The sequence below is a fragment of the Rhinolophus sinicus genome, chromosome 17 (genome assembly GCF_057876585.1).
Source record: "Rhinolophus sinicus isolate RSI-liver-muscle chromosome 17, RSI-T2T, whole genome shotgun sequence".
In the NCBI taxonomy this organism is placed as follows: domain Eukaryota; kingdom Metazoa; phylum Chordata; class Mammalia; order Chiroptera; family Rhinolophidae; genus Rhinolophus; species Rhinolophus sinicus.
The window spans coordinates 69275711-69288050 of record NC_142517.1 but is presented as its reverse complement, the minus strand read 5'-3'; the positions used below and the strand labels follow the sequence as shown (position 1 = coordinate 69288050).

Sequence of the window (12340 nt, the reverse complement as noted above, 5' to 3'; positions counted from 1 at the left end):
GTCATGGTATCATTTTCAGACACTTTGGCAAAATTTAAAGATAACTTGAATGTAAGACTTGAGTGTCCAAGAGGAGCTGTTTTAATACCAGGTTGGAGGTGGCACATGCAATGATCAGAAGACAGAATTCACAATGCAAAAATGCAAAGTTTATTTTCTTAAATAAAATACTATATTCATATCTATACAAATAATTATTACAACCATTAAAATGTTACATTTACCAATAAAAATTTCAAAACTTTAAACAAGAGCATGGTTCAGAATATTCACACCCTAATACAATGCATTTGTAAAAAGATGTCAAAATAAACAGGACCTATTCTTATTTACAACTGTCGGACAATCCTGATCATATTATACATATCTGCTCTGGATTCCATTACAAAACAAATTAGTTCCCATTAGAATTATAAACCAGGTGATTTACAGTAATAGGACACTGTGCACAGCAGACATCGCTGGCATACAAATAGAGACAAATATTACACTGTTGAAAGCACTACAGTTAGGTTTTTTCTGGTGACTGCCCTACAGTAAGCTTCTCACCCAGTGTATCTATAAATAATTTGTGAAGGTAATTATGTTCTCAGATTTTTCCACCTATTTTACCAAAATGAATATATATATGGCCTGCTGAAAGTGGAAGCAAATCGTTTTCTTCACAGTAACACAACTGCAGCATTTTAAGCAACACTGTCTGGTCCCTTTCTTCTTGGAAGATCAACAGTTCAACTCCCCTTGAAGGTTACCAATATAGTCAAGTCCAGTGCCTCAGTGACCTCACAGATGAAAAATGGTTTTAAGACTTACGGCATGAGGGACAGAGATCCAGAAAAGTGAAGAGGGGATCTACATGGAGTAAACATTAAGTTCCTGTGACATAGCATGATGTATAACTATACACACAAGTGAGAAGAAAAAAAGCATGATCGTCTTTTTATAAAAGGTTAGATTACAGATAGTTACCTTCTACGTCTCATCTCTATTGAAGATTACATAGTCATCCAAAATAATACCAATTTGGATATTATCCCCAACATTTTCAACCCAAGTTGGCTCATGTTTAGGTAGCATCTGAACACATACATGTACCAGAAGATTATGGTTGCTAGGGCTTGTGCAAATCTAGAAATAAGGATGCTGGATGGCCACCACATACAAGCTCTGAGTTTAAAAGTTTTGCTTCTACCTAGAAAGTTTTTTACAAGATCGGCACCAAAGATGGCTCAGAGAATAAGGCAACAGTGAGAAACATGAGCTGTACTTGTCTTCTAGGTGTTTGGTTACTTGACTTGTACCATCCCGGCTGGTCCTTTGCTATAACAGAGGAGTGGGTGAGTCATATGTTCCAATGGCTGGTCTTAGGACCAGAGGCACAGTTTCAGGTAAAGTGCAGTACCAGGGCAGAGGCCTGTGGGCAGGACTAAAACGCTGTGTCCAAGAAGGTCCTCAACACTTCATGGCATATCTGGACTGCCTGAATCCAAATTTGATGTCCCCCACAGACTATAGTAGAAACACCCTCAGGCTCATACAGGAAGTATAAAATGTGGGAGAGTATGGCAGGTCCAAATAAGGACCCTTTTCTGTTGAACTCTGGGGAAGGAGAAATGGTAGCATTCAGCCAAAAGGGTATCATGAGAAGAAACTATTTTCTGGCCTTTAATTTGCATACAAGTATCATAAAATCATCACTCACAGATGAACTTCATACGAGTTTATCTGCCTATTACTATTGCACTCTGGATGTACTTAGCCATAGGCAATTATCTCCAGCTAAGGGAGGATTTATATAGACAACAGAATTACAACGACTTCCAGGTTCCTAAGGATATCAACCCAAAGCCATCTTTTGGTACCACCTTTGCCCTTCCTTCACTCTTCCATGAGGAAAAAAAAAAAAAAAAAGCTTATGAAAACAAGAAAGAGCTATATGGCACAGTAAATATTTTAAATAAATTTTGAACTACTTGGTTTCAAGAAATTCTTATTGCCCCTTAACAAAGTAGGAGACAGTGGTTCCCAAAGCCAGGAATTGGGAAAAACTGATTTGGGGATATGACTTCCTGTCATACAATAGATGGTGTGCCCAATAAATGTTTCAAGGCAAAGGAGAAATCATCATGCTAAAGAAATGACCAGGTTTTCTGCCTCCTGTTGGACATGGAGCAGATGGAAGAAAGTAAGAGCCTAGGTACCTATGTATCAAAGAAAGGACAAAGCTAAGATGATGCATATCTGTAAGTCTTTTCCCTTTCTCAAATTTTTAAAATTTTACTCCCATTAATGTGTTTCCACTTTTTTTTTCTTTTTTTGGAGTATAAATTTTAGCCTCTCCATGAAATGGCTAATGCTAGAAGAGCAAGGCAAATCAATTATCTTGAAAATGTTTAAATAATTTTGTATTTAAAAAGGCTGATTTTAAAAGTTGATCCTCATTGCAGTTCACCCTACAAAAGAACATTCCCTCCTCATTCTTCTCTCACAGTTCTGATATGCAAAATTTTATAAAGCATGATCACTCTGGAATTCTTAGTCCTTACTTAGAAAAAAGGTGCCATCTCTGGTACCCCCCAAAAGGTCTTAAAGTAAAAACAAATTTCCTGCAGGGGTACAAAACATCCCAAAACAACCTGTATGCAACAACAACAAAAGAATATCAAACTTCATTTCTTTTATCCATGATTGACACATTACAAGTTTATACATGATGAAAAATCAGAAATTTTTCACTTCATTAGAAGTTACTGTGATGAATGTTCAGAAGAATCAACCACATCAGTAACTGACTCTATGTGATCAATAACACTAAGAGAGAAATGATTTAATCGGTGACTCTCACTTATAACTCATACATAAGTTTGTGCATTTCCAGAAATTACAAAATTATTTGTGGAAATGTTTTTCCATTCTATAGTCATATATTAGCAAGCCAACATTAAATTCACTATAAGCAAAATTGACTATGTTCTCTGCCATTCCCATCAAAAAATTATATCCAGAGATTGCTAGATATTAAATAATAAATTTCCTCACCAAAATATTGCAGATCTAATTATCAAATACTTAATACTGCTGGTAAATCAAATAAGATTTCTATGCTCTGAACACTTTCAGAATTGAGTTCATGTATAAAATACTTATATATATGCTCATTTCTGTAAGACAATTAGAGCTACATGTAAGCAAGAGCCAAATTATTTGCAGATGGTCACAGCAACTTTCCTTGGATGGTCAAATAAGCTTACTTAGGGGTAAAGACTCGTTTGGGATCAAACTATTATAGGCTTGGAATGAAAGCTCTGAAAAATGTAAATGCTACCTCTGAACAGAGCTGAGCAGAAAAATAAAATCAATGCAACAGAGAAGTATCTGAAAGTTGCAGGCTTTGAGGCCTTTCCATTGCAATGTTAAAATCGGGCTTCTCCTTAGCCTGTTCACTTAGTTCAAATTATACCTAACAGCCCCCAGCTCTTCAGAACTCATTAGCCACTGTGCTCTCTGTGTGTGTATGTGTGTGTGTGTGTGTGTGTGTGTGTGAGAGAGAGAGAGAGAGAGGGAGAGAGAGAGAGAGAGAGAGAGAGAGAACAAGCAAGGGAGAATAAATAGTCCAAATATTGAAAACTCTCCTTCTTGAAATTGGCATATTGGACCTTTCAAGTACAAAGGAAAATTTGAATGTTAAAGCTTAAAACTCAGTTAAGACAATTAAAAAACAAGTCATAAAACTCACATTTTTCTCAACTAAATTTTAACTTAATTTATGTGTTTATCTGTGGTCTTGTTAACTTATTCATGAAGCTCTCCTATTCCTTCCCATGACCATTTTGAAGGAAGAAAATACAGTTCTTGTTTTGTTTTGGTGTGTTTTTTTGTGTGTGTGTGTGTGTATTTTATATATATATATAAAATTTATATATATATAAATTTTACCCCCAGGAAGCTGCTTCAGTTGGCAGCAGGATAGGAAAGTTTGGTAAGAACAGTTGAAGAGGCACAGATGACTCTTTTGCTGAGTCTTTAGAAGAGGTATTCGGTGTTCACTGCTCTAACCAAGCCCCAGGAGGCTTTTTTAAGGAGGGGGAAGAAATGCTGGTCCTTGGGTTCACTTTGTTAACAGAGCAGACAGAATAATTTATATGCATCTCTCCCACTCCATCTCATTTTTGGCAGAATATAACAACAAAAAGTAGTGGGTTTGAGAATATACAGTTGTCTCCTTTTTTAAGTTTTCAAAATTCATTATATGATCATATATATATACATATGTATGTATGTATGTTTATTAACTTCAGTGGGGATTTTTAAAACCTCTACATCAAGCTTTTCTATACTTCAGCAGGTCTCAGGTCTCAATTTCCCATTTTCAGATGGCAGGTCTACTTTTAAATGACCAGTTTATACTTTAAAATCGATGTCTGTGTACACACACACACACACACATACACACAGACATACACAAAAACAATTTTTTTGAAGCACCATTTCACATCTACCATCAGGAAAAACAATGAACGAATTCATCTTCTCATTATAATTCTACTATGAAGGATAATAATGCAATATACAACGCCATATTTTAAATATAAATATCAGTAAATGAAAATAATGAGAGCTTAAGACTCTGCTCAGAAATATTTAAAAAGTAAGGCTCAAGTAATTGTGTAGATTCCAAACACACTAACTGATCAGTCCCTACTGATTAAACAAATGTAAGAGGATTCATTTCCAGATCAATAAATAGAAGGAAGAGAGAATACAAAAACAAAACTCAATTGATGAAACAACAATCTTTAACCGAACACATGCAAAACTCCACAATACAACTGCTCTTATCCTTATGGCCTGATGCAAAATGGAGAACAGCTATATACTTTTCTTTGAAGCTTTCTACTTTTAAGGCTGTTTAAGGAAGACCTTTGCTTTAAAGGATCTTGGCACATTAAAGGATAGCATGGCTCCCTAATCTGAAGAACAGGACATGAAATTCAGATAATTTTGAATTGTTATAATTAAGACAGCAGCCTCTACCTAAGCCAAATCTTGGGGATGACGGCTGATTAAACAACTCATTTATTTGCTTAACTGCTTGACTTTAACTATGGACATTCATTCGATACTAATTCAACACTCTCCATGGGTAAGAAACTGTTCTAGCTGCTGACGTCAGCCAGCATTTGGTTACAAGCCATCATGTTATGTTAAACCATCTGTAATTTTGGAGAGCAACTCAACTATTTCAACTATTTTACAAATTATCGACAATCAAGTTTAAAATCTAGGTTCCTTTTTACTACCCAGCCCACAACAAAATGATCTCCCCCAACTGATTAATATTTAGGGAATATAAGATTACAAATCAAACTTGAAAATGTGAATCTCCTTGGAAAACTTAAAAAGCACACCATGCAGCTTAAAATGAATGATAATTTGTTTTTGACAATCCAGTATTCGTATCATCTCTGACATGGCCTTCTTACATTCAGAAGATAACTGGAAATTGATTATACAGACACATACACACACACACACACACACACGATCTCTCTTCATGTGCGCGTATGTGTGAATGCACACACAGATCACCCATTACATTTATGTTATATTAGGTCACCCATTACATTTATGTTTAGTCCGTCGGTATTTAAACAGCTGAACTGCAGTCATGACCTAAAATATGGCTTATGTTGTGGGCAGGTCTGTTTGAGGACTGTTTGGAAGAGTCAGAGGCAGAGGAGTTTGCTATTGTAAGCAAAGGTGACATTGCTGAGCCATCAGGAAGAGCTGTAGCTATTTCTGGAAACAAAGATGTCATATTAAAATTGGATAAGTGAGAGTTGGTCATGTGCATTGGTGGCATATCAGGGAGAAGAGGAAAACTTGGTTGAGCAAAGCCAACAGGTCTTGGAGGAGATAGAATTGATCCAAATCGGTTATTTAAACTTCCACTGTTTACCTTCTCTGTGCTAGGATTTGAGAACATTTGATTTGAAAAATAGGGGATCGAAATATCATTGGACAGTGTAGGATGAGCAGGAGAGTACGGGGGATAGAAGGAAGGTAGAGTATTTTGGGGATCTACAGGAATGAGGGCTGGAGTTCGAGTGGCGCTAGGCTGAGTGACCTGTGGAATGAAAGAAGTATTAGCATTGATTGGTGGATTCATGCCACCCTCGGGGATAAAAGGAAAACCAAAATTTTGTGACAGTGTATGCTGGTCAGGTGCCGAATTCTCATTAGGTACTTGTGGGCTGTCAGGCATGAAGCGAACGATGCTTCCTCTCTTTTCTGTAGTGGGCTGTTGGCGTCCAAGGATCATACTGCCACTGGTAGACAGAGGGAGGTGGGGAAGACTTGGATCAAAGACATTAGTGTGCCTCTGGTTTCCAGAACGATTCCTTTCAGGCTGACGGATTTTGGAACCACTGCTGTCTTGCAAAGGATGTCTTGATCGCTGGGGAACTGAAGAATTAGTCTGACGTACAGGAGGCCCCTGATCAGCATTTCCATGAGACACGGACGGATGTGGCAAGGCTGGCCTCGCAACCCCATGCATGTTCGTTGTGACAGGAGGGTTCATGTGGCCCTTGGCCCCATGACTGTCAGTGATCCGCATGGGATTGGACTTCTGTACAGAAACATTGGGGCTTGTGTTCCGACCTTGAATATCTCCTGAGGAAGAAGAACTCGAGAAAGGGATATTCAAGGTGCTATTCCTGGTGTTAATTGCACCTAGGGACATGTCACAACTTTCCCTATTCTGATTCTCAGTCTCTCTTCTAATATGGACTCCTTCGTGAGTTGGGGGGCAATTATATTCAATTGCAGGGGATGGACCACACTGTGTATTCCTTTGATGTTCTGAAAGTGATCTCTGGCTCCCAATGACCTGATCACCAAGGTGAGGGGCAAGCAGACTCTGCATGAAACTTTGATGACACGTGTTTTCACTGTCCCTTGGTGGGACTGCATTTCCTGTTGGGATGCTCTGAACTGGTGGATAAGGTAATCTCTTTTGGCGGTCGATTGGTGGTGGACCAGGGTTTTGACTAATTCGAAAAGCCTGGGACTGCATACTCCTCAATGAAGACACAGGGTTACCTATTTCATTATTTCTTGAAGACTGTACTTCAAAATTACCCGGGGGCTGCTGACTGGCTCCACTTGGTTTAAATGTCTGACAGTCGGAAAGGCGGATCTCTGAGGCAACTGTATGGTCCACACGACCCTGCATATTATGAATGGCCAAACTCTTATTTCTGGGAACATCAATATAACTTCTCATTTCAAGCTGATCTGAAACTCTAGAACCCTGAATCAATATACCCATTCTCTGCTCTGAATTAGAAGATGTCTTTCCAATGAGTGCCTCAGCCGAATAACTTGAAACTCTATTTCTCTCTGGCCTGTGCGGAGTACAGGTCATGTCTGAAGGTCTAGTCACAATACTCGGCTGGGACACCATTTGCTGCTCTATGCCTCTGGATGTCAAGAGCCTCTGCATTGGATTATGCCCAGATACATGTTCAGAAGATACGCCTGAACCTTGCTGCCTGCTCCCAAGGTCCTGCTGCTGGTGCATGATATCTTGACTGAGATGGTTCTGGGGATGGTTATGGTGGTTCCGGCTAGTTGAAGGGTTGTCACAGCTCTTCTCTGGCTGGGAGCTTCCAAAGTGTTGCTGCATCTGTGGCTGCATCTGCTGATGGTGGGGATGTGGCTGACCACTCTTGGGGCGGGACTGGTCAGTTCCATGGTGCTTTGATTGTAAGGAAAGCTGTGAGGCCTGAGTGGCCTGAACAAGATTCCTCTTCTTCTGCATCTGAACTTCCTGTTGCAGAGTTCTCTGTTGGTGGACATTATGGGGCTGAGAGTGGACAGAGGTCTCTGCATGAGCTATGTGATGCTGCAGCTGATATAAGTGATGCCTCTCTCGTAACTGCCCTGCCTGCTGCTGCTGCTGCTGCTGCTGCTGCTGCTGCTGCTGCTGCTGCTGCTGCTGCTGCTGCTGCTTTAAGTAGAGATGGTTGCTATGCAGGTGAGACACCCCCTGAGCTGGCACATGCTGTTGCAGGGCCTGTAGATGTTGACTGGCCTGGGTTTGCTGCTGCTCAGCAACTGAAGGCTGAGAACCGCACTGCACTTCAGTTTGCCTCAATGCAGGGGCCACAAAGTTGTTACTAGGTGGAAATAATCGTGTGAGGCCATCTCCATGTGCTGGGGTGCTAATAGGCGCAACAGAGTTGGAAGAATTGGGAGGCATCTGACTTACCATCATTTGCGTTTGATCAGAAATAGTGTCTGGAGTTTGGCTCATCAGGGACATACCTTCAAGCCTGAGGGGGGCTGGCTGACACAGCTTTTGACGTTTAGCTGAAGACAGCAGAAGGTCATCTTGGACAGAACGCTTAGCAGAGTCTTTACGGCTTTCATGACTTGGCTTTAAGAGTGGCTCTTGAATCTGTGGATTCGGTATGGTACCACTCAGAGTGTTTAGCTGTTCTTGGGAATATTCAGTCATCAGAGATGGTCTAGGAGGCTGATTGCCATAGGAGCTAGATGAAACAGTCAGATTAACCGTAGCAGGAACAGTTGTTTGCTCTGTAGTTTGGGGTAAACCAGCACAGCTGACGAGAGGATGGCTGACGCTGCTTTGATGGATCAGATTATTCACACTTAAACTGGTGATGCTCGGTGGCTGAGAAGTCGAAACCTGTAAAGAGGCATTTGATGTTTTAATTCCTACAGAACAACTTGGTTTTTCTAGGGGCCTATTCACAGTTGCTTCAACTGAATCCTGAGAATTAAATTCACTTGGTGTTGCTTCTGCCTGTCCTGGGCCACTATCTTTAGAGATCTGTGTTTTGAACGGCTGGTCTCCTTCTAAAGATGATGCTTCAGAGGGCTTTGAAGTCACTTCCCTTACATCAGCCTGAGTGCCAGCTCTTCCCTTGTCAAGGTTCTCCTGGTCAAAAATAGCTCTTGCTGCAAGAGCGACTATGTCAGTTTGCTCTGTGAAGGTACAGTTGTCACAGGTATTAACTGTTGCATGGCTGGTGACATCCTCTCTAGCTGTTTCAGGAAGCATGGATGCAACTGAGAAACTACGACTACTGCCAGAGCTGGTTGACATGGGAGAGTCAGACTGCCTACTGGTGAGTAAAGAACCATGAATGACCTCCTGATCCGGGGTACAGGAAGGAGGCTGTCCTGGGTCTCTATCATCACTGTTCATCAGCAACAGCTCCTGTCTGGGATGTAAATCAACACTTGAATCCACCATTTTAGAATTTTCTGGAGAAAAGTCAGGATGGTCCACCTGGACTGACAGAGATTTCTGAGGGTCTTTTTCTTTTGCAAGACCAGATAGCAATGCCGTTAAACCTTGGCCCTTGAAGAGACCTGTGGTTTGCACTGTGTCTGATGAATCTTGCTCAACCCTGCAAGGTTCAGCAATGATTTCTACCTCAGAAACACAGTCAGTACTTGTAGTGCTCGTGGTAGATGATAAACCAGAAACCTGAGGAACCAAAATGTGGGGATCATTTGGAGATGGAATCAACACATTGGCTGAAGTACAGGATTTGGCAGCATCTGACAATGCCAAACTAGTTGGTGTCTTATCCTGAGATGTCTCTCGTTGCAAAATGGGGGTAGAATCTTTGGATTTTGTAGGGGCCACTGCAAAATGTTCATTTGTTACTGACTCTTGTGAGGGTGAGTTAGACTCTCCTGGTGCCTTAGATTTGGATACAGACTCAGGTATCGCCGACTCAGAATGCAGACCATCCAGAGAATGGGAACCAGAAACACTTACAACACTCTTTGCCTGGGACATAGTGACAGATGGTAACACAACAGGAGGGTTTTCCAGCAGCCCATCGTCACAAGGTGGCTCTGCTGAGCCTCCAGTGCTGGGGCCATCTGCCTTGCCCACATCTCGGACTGGGTTCAGGGAGCAGGCCGACTTGCTAGAGGCTAAGTGTTTCTTGACACCCGGCTTCTTATTCAACCTTTTTGACTTCACGTTAGGCAAACAAGCTACAGTGTTTACTGAGGGGGCAGTCACAAGATTATAAATACTGGGTAGTGTGGCTGAATTCTCTGTTGTCATGGGTGATGCTACACTTGCTGTTAATGAAACACAGTTAGCTGGGGTGGTTTGACTATTTGCAGCAATTTGGGGATTGGCAGGCTGGCTAAGAGACAGTTGTACACAGCTTTGCCCAGCCATCTGTGATATGCTTTGATTGAGGCTGGCCAAAGCGCCAAATGTATTCAGGGCAACATTGGTATTTGGATCTTCGCTGGTGGTGGGTTGAATAATTTGCATAGGGGTTTGGTTTGTAGTTCCTGATGAAGACATCACAGGCTGCAAAGCAAAGAGCTGTCCATTTAAAGAAATGGTTTGAGGCTGTTGCTGGTTTGACATGGTAACAGAAAAAGTTTGTGTTGAATTAGATGTTGATAAAGATGAAGGTCTTGGTAATATGTGGACAAGATGCTTTCCTCCAAAAGTTTGTGGGGTCGAAACATTTTGCACTGAATTCGACCCTATTATAGCATTGGCTCCATTGACAGGGAGTCGAACAGAACCAGGAGGTGGAGCTGAGAGGAGTGGCAAAGGATTCTGATTAGCTGCCTGTATGATTACTATCTGTTGACCTACAGTTTGGTTGGGAACCTCTGCCCTCATAACTGTTGGGCACGGGGTGGTGCTGGGCGGCTGAAGAATGATGACGTTTGGATTAGCTGGAGCTGCGTTCACAGTTGACCCGACCGGCTGAGCCATCTGAATCACTTGCATTGCTGAATTCAATGGAAGGATATTTTTTGGAGGCTGAGATTTACCTTGTGGCTGGGCAATTAGTGGCTGCATAGGTAAAGATGGACAAGAAGGCAAGGTTACAACTACTTGCTCAACTGGCTGCCCATCTGCTGGAAAGGAATTATTCAAGTTGATGCCTGTAGCCACGTGTCTACTGTGGTGGGTTGCGGTGGGGCTAGTACCAGACTCATTTAATACTGGAGTCACAGCAGAAGACGGTGTCTGGCTTAAGGGCTGAATAGTGTTTCCCGCCATTTGCAAAGTAGTCCACGTTGTCTGCGTGTTTCCAGCTGAGGAAATTCGGGTAAGGCTATTAATGTTTTTCAAATCTGAAGCACTAACAGCTGAAGAAGGCAAAGAACAAGAAGGAGTCCAACCATTATCCAAAGGGTTTGCAGAAAGACCGCTTACAGGAGTGGTAGTCTTCCCTCCTCCAGGGGCAGACGGGGCCACCACTGCCGTAACACTTGTCGAGCCTGCACCCTTGCTAATGCTCACTGCACAAGAGTCACCTGCAGATCTGGGAGGCTGGGAGCAGACGGTGGTGGGAACTGAAACAACAACAGTGGTTTGAAAATCACTTCTGAAGTCCTGTGTGCTCAGGCAGGACTTGCCTCCATAAGTCACTTTAGTGGCAGGTGCTGAGGAGCTGGAAGGGATGCTTGTGGCACAAGGGACCATTTTCTTCAATAATTTCGGGCTCTCTTGCCCATTCTTTTCAGAAGAGTTTTGATCATTTAGACTTGTGTGCAAGGAACGATGTTGGTGAGGTTCAGGCCCAATGGGGACAGCAATCAGTGAGCCACTGGTGGCACCAAGCACACTTGATTCGCTTTCGGAGGTGGAAAGCTCAAGAATATTTTGAGCAGAAATGGTAGCAGGAAGACAAAGAGGAACAGGCTGGTTGGCAGCCAATGCCGAAACTGTAGTCTGATGCCACGGCTTGTTTTCAGCAGGGTAAACTCCAGAAATAGACACAGGAGTCACAAGATTGCAAGTCCTCTGTACTGGCACCACATTGGCAGTTTGCTTTTGTAAATTATGACCGACATTAAAGGTTATCCCCTGAACAGCTGTGCCCTGGCTGTTTCCGCCAGGCTGACTCCCATTGGAATAAACAATAATGTTTTTCTGAACCTGGTCGCCGGGAATAACAACAGAGACCTTTGAGTTTTTGAGATTTCCTTTCCAGTGGATTGTGGGGTCATCATATAAGCATATGTCATTTGCTTTCAGTAATTCAATATATCGGCCATTTTCTTTTTGAATTTCTTCCAGTTGTTTACGTAGCTTTTTAATTTCTTCAGCTACAATATTAAAAATAAAAATGAAACAATTACCTATAAATGTCAGTATTTACAATAACTTAAGAAAGAACTGTGTACTAAAACTGCTAATTCTAATTCTAGCATTCTAAAAACCTCAGTTGAGAATCTTCAGCTCTTTTTTAATTCAAGTTCTTTCTTCTTTTTAGAATGGCATCTCAAACCTCTATCTCATACTTTTAAA

At 41.6% G+C, this 12340-nt stretch overlaps 1 protein-coding gene across 2 annotated transcripts in view; it reads right to left on the bottom strand.

The window, feature by feature from the left end:
- Positions 1 to 127: 127 nt before the first annotated feature.
- Positions 128 to 12340, bottom strand: part of USF3 (upstream transcription factor family member 3) — a 42636-nt gene continuing 30423 nt past the window's right edge. For both annotated transcript variants that reach the window (XM_074331741.2, XM_074331744.2), the window contains one exon: positions 128 to 12138. In XM_074331741.2, coding sequence (XP_074187842.2) covers positions 5648 to 12138 — 6491 coding nt within the window. In that variant the 3' untranslated portion in view covers positions 128 to 5647. The remainder of the gene's footprint in view (positions 12139 to 12340) is intronic.